A 16925-nucleotide genomic window follows, 5' to 3' on the forward strand; every position below is an offset into this window, starting at 1 on the left:
AAATGGGAAAAATGACCTACGGCCACCAAATGTAGCCTGCGAACATTGAGAGATGGTCTACGGGACCTCTCCCTCCCCTCAGGAAAAGAAACAGAGAAAACCGAGTCTGGCTCGCAAACCGAGACAAGGCACAGAAAAGGGTTCGGAAGTCCGGAGGTAGGGCTCACGGCCGCGACTCTGGAACTTCTGAATGAGCACATTATGCAACATCACCGAGCGCTCCATCAGTGACGTCTGAGTCTTAAGGTCGGTCAAAAATGGGGTGTCTACATATAACAGTAGGTACCCCACGGCGTGGTGAAAGCAATTTTCTCTCTATCCTCCAGTGCCATCGAAATCTGATTATACCCAGAAAACGCATCTATGAATGAAAGCAAAGCATGGCCAGCTGTGAAGTTTACCAGTTCATCGATGTGTGGCAATAGAAAATCATCTTTTGGACTTGCTCTATTTAGATCTCGGAAGTCGACACAGACCCTAATTCTGCCGTCCTTCTTTGCAACCGGAACGATATTAGCCAACCAAGTCGGGTATTCAGATACCATCAAGAAACCTGCATCAATCTGTTTGCTGACCTCCTCTTTGATCTTTAATGCCCAATCTGGACGAACTCAGCACAGTTTATGTTTGACTGGTCGGGCCTCGGGATTAAGAGGGATCCGGTGTTGTACAATCTCAGGATCTATTCCAGGCATGTTTTCGTAGGACCACGCGAAAACATCTTTGAAATCTTTTAATAAAGTGATTAAACGCTCGCGTTCCTCTGAAGACAACGTAGATCCGATCTGGACCAAACGGGGATCCTTCTCAGTACCCACATTAATTGCAGTGATTTTATCTGTGCGGGGCTTAATATGCCTCTCCTCCTCTTGGTCAACCAAATTTTTCAAAGCCCGAGGAATTTCTTCCTCTTCGTTTAAGTCAAAATTGTAAAAATCGAGATCAGTGCAACAAACTAAAGGCACAGAGAAGTAAGCAAACTCTACGACATTCCCATTAGTAAAGTCTAGGTCCTCGGTTACAGTTGACTCAAAAGAAAAACTAAAATAAGACTTTGACAGGACTTTGGCATCCGGGTTACCACTCCCGAACGTACCAGACTCAGAAGAACTCGAATCTGACTCCAACTCTACAGACTCGATGGAATCAGATTCAGACTTATTATCTGATTCAGAACTGCTGATGATGCCCTTTTCAAATTTCCAGATTAGGTGTGGAGCCTCAGATGCATCCACAATAAGTTTAGAGAAATCCGCTTCTGGTTTATCCTCGATCATTGAGATAGTAAAACTATCCCCCAAGTTGTCAGACTCAGTTTCGACAGTAGAATTTGCTAGTAGGTCATTCAGTGTTTCTCCCAACAGCTCTTCTTTTTCAACGTTCACAGTTACAGTTCTGCGTTGACTTGTATTAGTACTCAGGTCCATCAGCTCATCTTCCTCTTCTGGTAACTGGTTCCCGAAGAAGATCTCGAACCTGGGATAGATTGTCTTCGTCTCCTAGTCAAACCAAGGCTCTGGAAATCCACAAAAGGGGAAATCTTCCCCTTAGTGAACAAATCGTCCGTTCAAGGTTCCCCATATTGGTTTGTGAACTAACTCATATTGTTTTCCATCCTTCTTTGCTTTAATTCTTCCTCTCAACTCAGCCCACTTCCTTTGCCAATCCTTAGCAGTAGGTTTGTATCCCAGCCCAAAAGCGTGGGGGTTGTGAATCAGCTCCTTGGTAATAGCGCCTCCTTGCCTGCCATTCCTGCCTAGTCCTGATCCAGGCATATGCCCCTGTTTGTTCATCATGTAGATGGACTGAGCACTCACATAGATTCCGCCAACTTCTGCCATGATAGATTGGACTACCCGGGCTTCTGTTAGTGAGAAGCCTGAGAAGAATACATCTTCTTCCCCGTGTACGATTTCTAACACTGGTGTGGCAGTTCCCTAGGGAGGGTGGATCGACGAATTACCGTACACCGTAGCAATCCCACCTTTGAAGGGGTATTTGACCAACTGATGGACTGTTGATGACACAGCTTTTATCTGATGCAGCCAAGGCTTTCCCAACAGTAGATTGAAGGTAGCTGGAACATCCGTTACATGGAATTCTACCTCATGTTCGGATGGGCCGATCTGGATATGGCTCTTGAATGTTCCTATGACATCCCAGCTTGTATTGTCATAAGCTCGGATGGCTTGAGTTGTGGGTGTGAAGTCAGCAGGCCTCAAACCTATGGCATAAGCAGTCCGTGCTGGACACACATTGATCGCCGATCCAGTATCTACCAACACTACCGGAATCCACTTCTTTCAGCTCTTTAGAGTTACATACAAAGGCCGGTTGTGGTTGGCACCCTCAGGTGGCAGCTCTTTATCCATGAAAGATATCACTGGTGTAACTTCGCCGGATGTGACTAACGACACCAGTTGATCAGCGGTAGTGTCAATAGGCAGTTTAGTGCGATTCATTGCCTCTAGCAATGCTTGTCTATGTTCCTGGGAAGCCATTATCAATCCCCAGATTGAGATATCTGCCTGAATCTTCTTGAGCTGTTTCAAAACCAAGTTGTCTTCACAGCCCTTCTCTCTGGTGTTATCAACCTCTTTGTTAGAGGATTCTGGTTGATCTATAGCCGCAGGTTTGAAGTATCGACCACTCCGGGTCATGTGATTGATTTCGTCTGTATACCACGTATCGTCGGGGGTATTGGATTTCCACCCTTCGTCCGTGTATGCATGACTCAGATCATTATCTTCCTACCACTCTCCGGCAGTCATGGCCAAGCTTTTATCAAACTTTACTTGGAGCATGTTCACATCACGCCCCTCAGCAACATACCTTTCCTTTCCCACTATGGTTTTGGTTTCTGGCAAGGCCTTATTCCCTTGAATTTCCTCCATTCTCTCCTGCTGGAATTGTTCCAGCACTTGTTCTGTACTAGTAATGGATGTGGTCTCGACTTTTTCCTACCTGGCCCCTTTTGTCTATTCCATCTCATCTAGCTCTTCGTCACCAAACCAATCATTGTTTGTTTTCAGCTGACTTGAATCCAACCAGCCTATCTGGACACTACTTGTTTCCTCTACTAAGTAGAGGTTGGCTAGGTCTTCTTCTATCTGAACTAGATCCTTTTCCAGTTCAGCCAAGTCATTTCGGCCTTGTTCAGGCCAATCGTTCTGGTGTTGCCCTAACTGGCCTTCCCCGATAGCATTGACACTGAGCACATTCGGCAATAGGACCACTGGTTTTGGTTGATTAATGGCCACAATGTATAAACTGGGATCATACTCCTCTGCAAGTGAGGCCCCCTTTTCTATGCCACAAGTATTAGACAACCCAGTCTTTGGTGTATTCTTCCCTTTCTCTGTTCTTGCTGCCACATGCTTGGGTTGGATTTATGGGGTTAAGTCTATCATGCACATGTTCGTGCTTCTGGAATAACCACCTCCAGTTTTGGTAGGTGGGACGAGGTAATATATGTGCTGGTGTTGAAGGTAGGTGGTAGTGTTTGAATATGGTTAATATTTCTAAGGGAAGGAACTTGGTTGTGTGTAGGAAGTGGGTTGGTTGTCACATTTGGCGTAGGAGGGGCAATGACTTTGTTGTCAATGAGATTCTGAATCTCATGACGTAGACGATAACATAAATCTGTATGATGGTCATGTTGTTGGTGGAAAGTACAATATTGGGTTGGGTCGTGCCTAGCTGGCAGTGGGTCTACGAGAGGGTGAGGATCAAGAGGCTTGAGATGCCCCTTGTCTATCAACACCTTGAGGGCGCGGGTTAGACTCATATGGAGGGGGGTAAAAGATCTTCGATTCCAAGGTTGACTATTTTGTGCGGTTTGTTTGTGGCAGCAGCAAAGGGATCGACCATCTTGGCTGATGATGTAGCAATGGTACTGACATCTGCAGGCCGCGAAATAATGCTAGTACTGGCATTGGTACTCTGAGTGAATGACTTTTTTGCAGGTTCACTTGTTCTGTGGATGATGCCCTTTTTGAAGGCGCTCTCAATTTGAACCCCTACCTCATGTAAGGAAGCAAATGTGGACAACGGTACCACTATCATTCTCTGCAACATGTCTGGCTCGAGGTTTTGGACCACTAACCTGACTTGTTCTCTTTCAGAAGGTCTGCTCGTGATTCTGGCTGCCTTTGCCCTCCATCTTGCCACAAAGTCAATGAAGGGTTCTTTGGGGTTCAAAGTGATTGCTTCCAGCTCACTGATTGTTACTTTTATCTGAGTATTGTATGAGTATTGGTTAACAAACCCCTCAGACAGTTCTTCTCAATTTCGCTTCGTTAAGTCCTCCAATTTGACATACTAGATGGTCGCTACATCTGACAGGGTCCTTTCAAATACTGAGAGTTTTTGTGCCCTAGATAAACCCATGGGTCTCAACACGTCTGAAAACAGGCGGACATGCACAATCGGATCCCTGCTTCCATCAAATCTATCGATGTGAGGCATTTTGAATTTTTCTGGCAACCTGACTGAAACCTCAGTGTACTCGTCCTTAATGTCGGGAATTGAATTGAAACCCCGGGATTTCTTCAAGGCTTTCTCAAGCCTAGCAATTATCATGGCTGGATCAACTTCATTCATATCGAAGGGAATGGTTCCCGTAGGAGGTTGTACCAGAGGTCTGTAAGCTGAAGTTGTTGGAAACATCTCTTGAGGATCTGGGACCTGAGGAGTTTCCAGTGGTAGAGGGAGATCATGATTTGGTTGGGCAGCCGGGACCGGATGTACAGTAGATGCAGATGCCCCAGATGGACGTCGCAGATCAGCGATGACTTCATCCTATGCGGCCAACCTTTGATCTATGGTTCTCAAAGTTGCCATCATGGCAGCAATTTCTTCTGTGTTCTATGCCATTCTTATAGGTGTGTGAGATATTGGTGAATTGCGGATACGAATAGGTGTTTGTGGAGTGCTTTGTACTGGTTTTGATGCCTATTTGTTCTTTCTTTGTTGAGTGACCGATGGGAGAGAAACTAACACTGGCTGACCGTCAACAAGATCTTGCATTTTACAAAGCCTACGAGAATGAGTCCAAACAACTTGGGGGATATCGAGTCTTTCTGAAGCTATGATGAAAAACTACCTAGCAAAAAGAAAGAAAGAAAACATTTTAAAAAAAAACGGATAGCACTTCGGCCCCAATTCTCAATTAATCACAACACGCAGCTGAACTGTGATCCCCACTAAACTTTGTTCTCAAACTGATTGCTCATTTGTACCACTGCTATGAACCACCCCGTATATTTTACTGTAAAAGCACATACCACATAAAAAGAACCAAAACACCCCTATGAGGGGGTAGGGTTACCCTGTCCTAGATTTTGATATGATCTAGGATGCACTATTTCAAGCAAGTGGTTTCATAACATCCTGTACGGGTAGCATCCTGTCCTAATTTGAATGGTCGCTAGAGCGTACTATATGCATTAGGTCAAATAGTCACAAAGGGTACCTCAGCAAGACTACCTAATATACCTCTCACACCTAACACCGAGAAGTGAAAGGAGGATCAAGCGGTATAGTGGTAATCCAGATCCAAGGGTTGTGTTCCCAACTTAATAGAGCCCATGACCGGTCAGCCTTTTGGCAAGCCTTGTAGGCAAGCCTCTGGCAAACTGTCCAGGAATAACAGATGGCTAACACAGGGACTTAGGTGTACCAATGCAAATGCAATGCAAAGAACATATATATGTAGATAAAATTTCACATCATGAAATTTGAGTCAAATTCTCTAATTCCCTAGCAGAGTCGCCAAAAAGTTTAGCTCGGCTTTTCGCGCTCCCTTTCGGAAGAATGAATAGCCTTTGCAATTCGGACTCCACTTGTGTGTTCGTTCTAATTCTAATTTCACAAGTGCAATGTGAAACAGTGAAAACACAAAAAGAGTCCAAATTCGGCAATTTCTTTTGAAAATTTGATGTGTGAATCAAATGCCAAAAAATGGACTGCTTTGCCAGATATCATAGTCGCCACCTAAATATTTATTTTGGGAAATTTAGGAAACCCATGACTCGTGCCAAAGGCCATTAGTCCGTCATTACCAAAGTGTCTTGGTTCGGGAACTTAGTTATGAGAGGGGAAGGTCAATAATTGAACACCCCACTCACCTGATCAAAGATCAACCTCTACTAATCATGATGTGGTTTTTATGTACAGTATATGCTCTTGTTCTATATGTAACATACAAGTATAAACTAATTTCACGAAAAGTTGGAACGTTTGATTCCATGTTTGTTTTGAAAAAAATGTTTTGAATATGTATCACTGAAAATGGTGATCTCATATATACATGAATCAAAGTATCCCAATTCAAGTGATTAGCCTTCATCCACAGGCATTCAAACAGGTATATCAAGTAAGCAATCACACATATGCAATATGCTAAGGCATAAAAACTTACCTTATGTCCGAAGGCAAGTCAAAAGAAAGTAAATAGTTAGAAAAAATGCATGATCCTAATTAATGCGATATGGCTAATGCAACACATACAACGTGCAAGTAATAAGCTCGGCTACTAGCATGGCATGCGAGTCAATTCAAGGCATGTTATAGCGATCTCGGTTTTCTCTTTCTGTATCTGTTGTTTTCCGGACTTTGGTTCCGTGATGTTGGTGGTTGTATACCTTGTTATCATCCTTTAATTCCGTTTGATTGAGTTTTAGGATGTATTGGGCAGAGTTGTTACAGGTTGGTTAGGCTTTGGTTTCAATTCTTTGTTGCCCAATTTTTAGGAGGTCCGCTCGAGCGGGTCTTCTTGCGCTCGAGCGGAGATTGCACACTCCCAGTATTTTGGTGCTCTGCGAAACTTCTATAAGCATGTTTTTCACGCTCGAGCGGTTGCGCTCGAGCGGGTACTTTGGAGCTCGAGCGGGTAGTACATTTTTGGTGTAGGTTCTAGGAGGGGGAAATCTACGCTCGAGCAGACTGGTTTTCACACTCGAGTGGATGTACTTTATTCTTGTGTCTTGGCGCTCGAGCGGGATTTCTTGCGCTCGAGCGGACCTAGTTTTTTGTTCTTGACGCTCAAGCGTTGTGTTTTCCGCTCGAGCGGGAATGTCGTATAACAGAGGGCAGCTGGACATTTTTTAATCATTTTCTACACTTCTCTCTCTCTCTCTTACTTTTCCAAACCGCCATTTGAGAGCTTCTCTCTCTAGAAACTCCCTTCTCTCTAGGGTTTGATCTAATTAGAGTGCTTCCCTCCCCTTTGGCCTTTGTAAAAGGTGGGTTGATCGTCGAGGGCTACATTTTGATCCGAGAAACTTGTGATTTGGAGCAACTTCATTTTCGTCATCTTCTTCTTTGGGTGTCATCTTTTGAGGTAGGGATTCCTACTCACTCTTATGGCCTTTGACATAGATTTTTTATTGTTTTGATAAAGTGTTGAAGTTGGGTAATTTTGGGACTTAGGGTTTCAAAATGTTAAAAGAGGATTTCGTTATTTTGATTCTAAAATGTGTATTGTGGGTTTCAAAATAATGATATCGTTGTTGGTTGTTGATATATAGACCATTTGGTCAATATTGGGAAATCGGGTGGAAAACCCTAATTTTGGGAAAATTGTGATTATATGGAATTGAGTTGGAAATAATGAAATTGGTTCATTATATGGTAGAATAGTGGAGTTAGATTTATTAATCGCTCACTTTTGGAAATATTGATATTTTATCTGTTGGAGCTTTTATTATCTGTTTAGAAATAATTGCTTGGGCTACCGGTGGAGGGTAGTTTTGATTGTTGTAGACAATGCATGATGATTAGGCAAACTAAAACTAATCAATTGGATATGTCATAGAGTATGACGGTTGATAGAATACATTAATGTTATGTATTGATTGATTGTGTATATGACCTTTGTGTATATACGTTGTGTGTATATGAGAGGAGATAAGGGATGTACTCCATGGTTTAAGGGAAGATAGGGGATGGACCTCTAAACCAGATTTTGTTTGGGAGGAGATAGGGGATGGACTTCACTGATACAGCTTATATGCTTGTCAGTTAATGTGTTGATACAGCTTATATGCTTATCTTTGGAAGCGCTGATATAGCTAATATGCATATCTGTTGAAATGTGGATACAGCTTGTATGCTTATCTGTTGAAATGTTGATACAACTAATATGTTTATCTATTGTAAAATGGGAAACGTTTAATATGAGTCACTGTCTCATATAAGTGGTTGGCCAGGTTCTGAGCCGTTGATGTAAATTGTGAAATTGATAAGAAATGGAAACTGAAATGAAACATGAACATAGCGGTCATGAAATGGAAATGGGTTAAGAATTGATTTATAGAAATTGAACATTTATCAATTGCTAATGTCTTAGTCATTGCTCATATTGTGTTTAGCATATTTCTACTGGGCGTTGGCTCACCCTATATGGGACATTATTTTCAGGTACAGGTAGTATGCCACCTCCAAGGACGTAGCTTGGATGATGATGAGAGTTGAAGACTCTTTTTGTTTATTTTGTTTGTATTACATGCATATCAAGCCAAGGGCTTATTTTGTATAGAGTTAGTACTCTTCTTTTGTATAACCAGGTGTTGACTTGGAAAGCTGTAAGCCCATAGGGCATTTGCTTTTGTTGTTAACATGTAATACTGTTGTAAGAATTACTCTGATGAATAGAAATGGTTGGTTTCTTTTATATCAATGCATGTCTCTAGTGATGGGTTTTTTTTTTTTTTTTAGGGCGTTACACATGTGATAGAGCATGTATTCAAGTAAAGAGTTTGAATTTGACATTTGAATAATATGATGAGCCGAACTTTTATGCATGCAAAATGAATGGATGCAAGTCATGGAAATGCTAATTTAAAAATATGATGTCCCTAACCTAACCATCATAAGCAGTGAAATAAAAAGGAGAAAGAATGGGGGTTGGAAGACATACAAGTTATTACATATTTGTCCTCGCGAAGGAGGGTCCGAATGTCCAAATGTCCGAATAAATAATTATTACAAAACCGAATGAATAATAAATGCAAGGGGCTGTCTAATTTATTACACTAAGCCCTGACTCAATAAACTCGGTATAACGTCCGACAGAATTCAATTAATCATATTGGTTCTTTATGTCGATTCTAATCCAATTTTAACCAATTTTATTATCCTTTTTTATTACCTTTCCATTTCTTTATCTTTTTTCCTGTTTGTGCAAAAGTGATATTTGCGTCCACTAAGTCCAAAATGCAATAAACAGAAACAAGCATCAACTTAACCCGAGAAAATTTTCTTCGGGGGAAATTACAAAGGAAGAGTCAAACTTATTTACAAGCGACAAGGGATTCCAAGTCAAACTCAAGATGTGCAACAAGGACTAGTCAAACTCAAAAGAGTGATAATGACTTAGAAAAACCCAAACTTGAGTGCTAATGACTTGAAACCCAAACTTGATAATAAGTGATAATGACTCTTTCCTTTGTGATTTCCAAGGGTCAATTAGTCCCTTAAAAATAAACACACTGATGAATAAAGAGAAATGAAAAATAAAAGATTGTGCTTTAATATAAGAACATGTATACATTTGGGGTAGTGAACCTCCAAAGAATTTAAACCGTTAAGTATAGAGCGTTTTATGCCTTTGGTAGTAAATCTCCTAAGAGATTAAATCAGTGAGCATAGAACGTTGTATACTTTTGGTAATGAACTTCTTAAGCATAAAACGTTTTATGCCTTCGGCAGTGAATCTCTAAGGAGATTAAACCATTAAGCATAGAACGTTTTATACATTTGGTAATGAACCTCCTAAGCATAAAACGTTTTATGCCTTTGGTAGTGAATCTCCAAAGAGATTAAACCATTAAGCATAGAACGTTTTATACCTTTGGTAATGAACCTCCGAAGAGATTAAACCATTAAGCATGGAAGAGTTCATTTCTTATACTTGAACCACAATCTTAATTTTTCACAACTTTTTAATCGAAATAAGCAAAGAATGGAGGGAGGTCGTAGAGATGATTATGCGAAATTGATTAATTGGTTAGTACAAACAAACTTGATATTGAAAATATAAATCATTGTAATAAATTAAACAGCCTCCTAAATAGCATACAATGGTGCTAAATCTAGAAATCTACCACTTTTACTATTCACCACCGGAGGTACTATTCACCGCCGGAGGTACTATTCATCGTCGGGGTTACTATTCACCATCGGAGGTACTATTCACTGCCGGAGGTTACTATTCATCCGGTGGGATAAATTATTTAAAGTAATAAATTACAACAGTTTTATACAACATTTAAATTACAGCAGATATGTGGGTGGTGCAGTCATCCCATTAAAGCGATAAGAAAAACAATTATGAAAAGAAGTAAATGAAGTATTTAAACAAATTTTATCACATTTTTAACTTAAATGAAAATTTGCAAAAACTCACCTTTTGGGGAAATGGTGAATTTTCTTAGTCACAAACTTTCTTTTGATTACTCTCAAGTCTATAGAATGTGTTCTCAATTCTCAGTCCAATTTTGGAATTACAGCTTCAGTGGTTGTTTTTTGAATGGTGTATTGATGAAATGGAAATAAAAATATCAAAGAAAATATTTTATTTTCCCTCTCTCTCTCTCACCCCCCCCCCCCCCCGAAAAAGCTAATTTTCTTTCTTTCTGATTCTTTTTTTCTTACTCTCTCGCACCACTTCTTTTTTTCCTCTCTGATTCTCTAATCTAATTCTCAGACCCTTCCCTCATTTTTCTCTTTTTTTCTTTCCTTTTGCTGGGCCTCTCCCCTCATCCTTATATAGGCAAAACATAGAATATAATAATATAATATATATATATATATATATATATATATGCATATAATATAATATTTAATATATATGTGTTTGATGTCGGCAGCCGAGCTGACCGACATCAATTAGTTTTATTATATAATATATATAATATAAATATTATATAATATATCTATATACATATAATATATAATATAATATAATATATAAAATATATAATTTATATCAATTTATATAAAAACACTAAAAATATGAACAAACAAAATTATGCAAAATTACAAAATACTAAACTAATGAAATATTTAGTAGTTTAAAACAATTTAGCCATCATGGTGAAGGTTAGGATTAAAGTTCAAATTCCATCTCTCTTACTGAGGATTCTGTGAGAAACACATTCTAATTGTCATCATCGGGTAATCAAAAGAAAGCGCCCAAGTCTTAGGGCCGGTCAAAATGGGGTGTCTACAACAAGGCACAATTTGGGTTGGATTCGCATCTAAATACGCATAGCCTCACTAAAATAAAAGAGCGAATAAAATTACAACTGAAACGAGTTTTGTCAAACGGGATTGTCAAGAATAAAAACCTAACACAAATAATTAGATATAGCAGTTATGGGAATACTGTGTGCTTAGTTGTATAGTTTTCTCTCTCTCTCTCTCTCCCTCTCATAATGCAGCAAGGCATTGTGAAACCAATTAATGAATATATAGTACTACTTGGATGCCTTCCGCATCAAATGAGCTTTTAGAGAGGTAGAGTGAAAGTCAAACTTGTAAGTTTCGCTCTTGATGTCAGGATTAGTCATATCTCAAATAAGAGCGAAAATTTAGTGTAACGGTGATACATGTCATCATTGACACATGGTATCACCAACCAACAATAAAACTACACATGGGAGGTTGAACCCCACTACTCATGTATACCTCAAGATGATTATGTAACCGCCACATATACATAGTGGGGCTTCTCGTGCTGGCATATTACGTAATTATTGGATGATGATATCACGTGTCGGTGATGATATGGTATTACCATTGTACTGAATTTTTATTTGTTGAATAGATGTTTCGGAGAAGAGTGACTAATGACTCTTTAGAATTTTTTAAAGAGCTATCTAAGTATGTCTAAGTTAGTACACAAGTGGTTAGAATGGTGGGAAAGAGTGTAGAAGTGTAGAACTACAAAAAGTATGCTTGAATTGAGTGGAGAAAGTATAATGACTAGTGAGTAAATAGTTTAAGAAATGGATATATTTCCAACTTATGTAATATTTGAGATATTTGTAAGGGAGATTTCACAATCTACCTTAAGGAGGTGGGAAGATTTTGGAATCTGTTTGCAACCATTGGATGAATTTGCAAATATTTGATCTAGATATGGAGACCTATTACTAAGATAGGGGTCGCATTTTCCCTCTAACCAAGTTTGGAGTCTCAAGTAGCTTTGTAATCATTCTTTGAGTAATAGAAGTGGTTTCCTTTCCTAAGTCAAATAATATGTATGTGCAAATGAGCAACCTGATGGGGATTGGGTGCTAAGGCATAAACGACACTAAGAAAGGCATTGAGTTGATTTGGTAGTGGTGTGAAGTCAGAATTATGAGCTAGGTCAGCTAAAGCTCCCAATCCATGAATTATGATAACTTGGCAGTGGTGTGAACTAGAATGTTAAATTCTTTAATAGAAATGACAATAATTTCTTAAAAGGTCATGAATAAAGTAAGAGAATCAAAGTATTTGCTCTTAAATGAATTGAGCAATTGAATCACATTGAATTTACTTTTTGGTTAACAAAAAAGGAAAAAGAATATATATATATATATATATTTTATAATAAATAATCACACTTTATAAAAAAACCATCAAGACGATGCAAACGAATACAAGAATAGAATGCCCACAAAGGGCCCAAACAAAGCTAACTGAACAAAACCTCCAAAGAAAAGAAAGACTGCAAAGACTCAAACAAAGCTAACTAATCAAATCCTCCGCAAAATCTACAAAAGCCAAAGAATCTGGATCAACTGAGCTTGTAAACCAACTATTCAACACCATAAGAAGTTGACCTGAGACAGAAAGTAGCCCTTGGGAGAAGAAGCTACCAATACTAAGAAAATACCGCAATTGGGCCCACATTCTTCCTTTCGAAGGTGCAAAAGAGATGCTACTTGACCTCAGAGATAGTAGAAGAGTCAGTGCCAGTGATCATATTATATAGAAACAAGGTAATAAAACCAACAGAAGTATGGAAGAGAAACAAAGCAAAATCCTAGACATAAGGATAAAACCCAAGCTAAGTAACGGCTATTTGAGAACAGTCATACCAAGCACAGGAAGACTATTTCTAACCATAAAGAGCACAGTGAAGACAACACACCTGTCCAGAAGAATTAGGAAGACCATGGGGATGACGCATGTAGACCTCCTCAGCGAGATGACCATTTAGAAAAGCATTCTTAACATCCATCTGATAGAGAGGCCCATGATGAACATCAGCCACATAAATCAAGGTATGGACAATAGTCATCTAGGTGACAAAAGTCTCCTTATAATCAATACCATACTCCTGTGAGAAACCTTTGGCAACCAGACGAACTTTGTAATGCTTGATGGAACTATCAGAATCAGTCTTGACTTTATAGACCCATTTGCAACCAACCTGATTTTTGTCAGCAGTGAAAGGAACCATCTCCCGAGTAGTAGTCTTCTGTAAAGCGGACAATTCAGTCTCCATAGCTTGAATCCAATTAGGATCTTGACAGGCCTCCTTGTAGGACTGGGATTCTAAAAAAGAATGAACAGCAGACAAGAAGGTACTACAATTTATTAAAATTTCATTTACTTGTTCATGTTATTGTGCATATCTCTTACGAAACCAATAAAAAGATTTGTAGTTATTAAATTATTCATATGACAAAGTTTATCATTGTATTCCTATGAAGCATGGGTACTTCGACAAATGTGCCATACTACTAGGTACTTATCGGGTATCAATACTTTATATAGTACTTCTACATACATACCGAGTACACGAAGCATATACCCAAAATTTTCTTTTTAATTTTTACCATTTACAACCAAGTCGTACCTCAATCGAAGTAGTATTTTTTCTTGACATAGAGGTAATATTAGTTTCATTGGATATTTTTTATTGTTATTATGCTTAGCATGAATTAAGCTATGGTTTGTAAGTTATTTAATATAATGACATTTAATTTTGGTTTAGACTTTTACTTTTGGCATTAAAATATGAATTGGATTGTAACAAACTAAATCATTCAACTAATAAGTTTTGCATTACTCCAAATTAAAAATAATTATTTTTTTATGAAGGTACCTAGCCGTACCTTTACCCTATTTTTTTTTATAATAATTTTACCGTATTGATGTACCCGTATTGCACCAGTACTCGTACACCTATAGGTGTATTCAAATGTTAACTCTCTCTATCTCTCCTTGTATGTCTTTGAAAATTAGTAATTCTTGATTTTTTTTTTTTTTTGTATAAAAGTAATTATTATTATTATTTTTTAATGTTTTGAAGAAGTAAAGTCAAACAAACCTATAGATTTGCGATTTCTAGAACTTTATAGAATTCATTATGTTTCTAACATTTCACCCAATTGTTGTTCTAAAGCTTAGACATATTCAATCAATTATATTTGCGATCCTTAATTTTCAATTTTGTCAACCAGTTTCCTCTTTAGTGTAACAAAGACTTGTCTTTCTATTACCTTTTGAGAACCTTATAGATTTCCTTCTCATGTTAATAATAATAGTAAAATACTAATTACTAATTATTCTTTTTTCTTTACCCATCTTTTCTTCATTGTAGATAAATTATCCTGTGAGAAAAAATTCCAAATTTTGCAGCCTTAAAGTAGGGATGAAAGATTAATTGCCTGAACTGGACCGACCAATTTTCGGTTTGTTTTTTATTTTTTCAAACAGTCGGTGGTTCGGTTTGTGGTTTTTCAAATATTCAACCAAACCAGACTGGTCTGCAATATCATTAAGGTCTTCCTTCCATCCTAGCCATCCGCGTGTGCTCATTACTCATATCAGCCATCCACTTGTCTATTCCACATAACGAAAGAAAAGGCTCCATATTTATTCACTCTCTCACATTTTGTTCATCTTTTTCTTCTTCTCAATTCTCTAACTTTCTTCAGAACTCTCTCTCACATCACACCCTTCACCATCACTCTCTTACGACCATCACTCATCGGCAATTCGGGGTGTAGCAGCGAAATCAACTTAAGGATTCACAAACATAGTCTTGGTGGGTGGGTGCAGCGAAATCAACTCAAACAACCTATAAAGTAATTTTCAGGTTCTTATTTCAAAATCCAAATTTTGAAACCCCTTTTTGATTTTGAAAACCCTTTTGATTTTCAAACCCTGATTTGTGAATTTGTGAGTTTGAAACCTTGATTTATGAATTTGTGGATTTGTGAGTTTGATGAATTTATTCAAGATGTTATTTGTGAATTTCTGAAAGGAAAAATTTGTGTAAATCACATTCAAGAAAATGGTTGTTTACTTGGTGGAACTTGTGTTTGTTGCCTGAAACCGTAACAATCGCACCAAACCATATGGCATGGTTTGGTCTGGTTTATATGTTTATCTCGGTGTTATGCCCTCAAAATATGATACGAATAAGCCATTCATAAGATCTATGAACATAATGAAAATGTTCTACTAACATTCATCAGAGTTTATATTACAAAAGGTATTACATGCATTACACTTTCATAAATGTTCATTCTGAAACAATAGTATGTAACACTAGTTGATAAAAACAAATAAATGCCCTACGGGCTTACATCTTACCAAGATATAACTTGGTTACAACAAAAGAAACAGTCCTAGCTCTATACATATAAAGCCCTAGGCTTGAAAAAACATTTAACATAAAACAAATAACAAAGGGAGCCATCAGCCCCTAAACCTCCCAAGCTATGTCCTTGGAGGCGGCATGCCACCTGTACTTGAAAATGGTTTCCCAAGTAGAGTGAGCCAAAGCCCAGTGGAGATATGCTAAAACAGTATACGAGATTAAACTAAGATATAAGCATCAGATAAATGGGCAATATTCATAACCAACACATATTCTTTCCAAGACCATTCAATATAGAGAACCATACCTCAATCCATTTCCATTCATCCATTTCGGATTAATCTATTTACCAAATTCATTATCATCTAATCAACCAAAATAAGACTACAACTCAATGGTTTACAAGTCAATACATTCATCAATCCAACACTTCTATTTTCTTGCCATTTTACGGAATTCACATCCAAGCGAATCGACAACCATATATATAAGCTTTCAGCACTTTCACCCTGGACATTCTGGCCAACTTAATTTTCAATGGAGTCCATCCCCTATCTTCTCCCAAACAATGATACATATACAATGTATTTAAAAACGTTATTATATACAATGACTATCCAAATCACATATTTAATTGTTTAATCAAACCGTCATATTCAATGACATAATTCAAATGATTAGTTTCAATTCACCTAATCCTCATGTAGTTACTACAATAATCATAGTTATCCTCCCCCGATAGCCCAAAATAGATATTCAATCTATCAAATAGATAATTTATCAAATTTTCATAGGTGAGGGACGTAACAAATCCAACTACACCAATCATTTATAGACCCTTCCAATTCAATATTTCCCACATCAATTTCATTATTTATACAAAATAATTTATTTAATACAAATTAGGGCAAGTTTCCCATTTTTTCCAAATATTAACCCCAAGACCCAATTTCACCAATTATACTCAAGTAACATCATCCTCACGACCTCACATACATATATGGAGCCCAAAGTTGAAACCCCTCTTTCAAAATTCAAACCCAAACCCTAGTTTCACCCAAATCCTCCCAAATTCCACCATTTATACCAAATGACCAATACCTAGGTTAAAATCCATATTAAAGAGTAGAATATCCCTACCTTAAGTGTAGAAGCTCAAAGAAAGAATAGAAGAAGCCTCAAAGATGTCCAAACTCGATTTTGCTCGGATGAAATGGAAACCCACAAGATGCTCTATGTTTTTAATAAAGGGACAAGGGTTGATAGATCCCCAAATCAAGGTGTATTTAAAGAGAGAGAGAGAGAGAGAGTCAGATTA

At 38.1% G+C, this 16925-nt stretch overlaps 1 protein-coding gene across 1 annotated transcript; it reads right to left on the bottom strand.

The window, feature by feature from the left end:
* Positions 1 to 266: 266 nt before the first annotated feature.
* On the bottom strand, positions 267 to 2660 carry LOC145803766 (uncharacterized). Its single transcript, XM_082897106.1, has 5 exons — positions 2348 to 2660; positions 1964 to 2245; positions 1596 to 1879; positions 819 to 1499; positions 267 to 587 (listed from the first exon to the last, which is right to left on the bottom strand). Exons 1-5 carry the CDS (start codon positions 2658 to 2660, stop codon positions 267 to 269), a joined length of 1881 nt encoding a protein of 626 aa, XP_082753232.1.
* Between the last annotated feature and the right edge of the window lie 14265 nt (positions 2661 to 16925).

This window comes from Camellia sinensis, chromosome 12, assembly GCF_055761805.1.
Source record: "Camellia sinensis isolate YWXY chromosome 12, ASM5576180v1, whole genome shotgun sequence".
NCBI lineage: Eukaryota > Viridiplantae > Streptophyta > Magnoliopsida > Ericales > Theaceae > Camellia > Camellia sinensis.

Excerpts from the sequence above, each read along its gene's own strand:
- LOC145803766 (XM_082897106.1), bottom strand. The coding sequence starts at position 2,660 with ATGACCCGGAGTGGTCGATACTTCAAACCTGCGGCTATAGATCAACCA. Across the intron at positions 2,246-2,347 it reads TAAAGAGCTGCCACCTGAGG|CACGGACTGCTTATGCCATA; the intron begins GTGCCAACCACA and ends ATGTGTGTCCAG. Across the intron at positions 1,880-1,963 it reads TGGGATTGCTACGGTGTACG|GCTTCTCACTAACAGAAGCC; the intron begins GTAATTCGTCGA and ends TATTCTTCTCAG.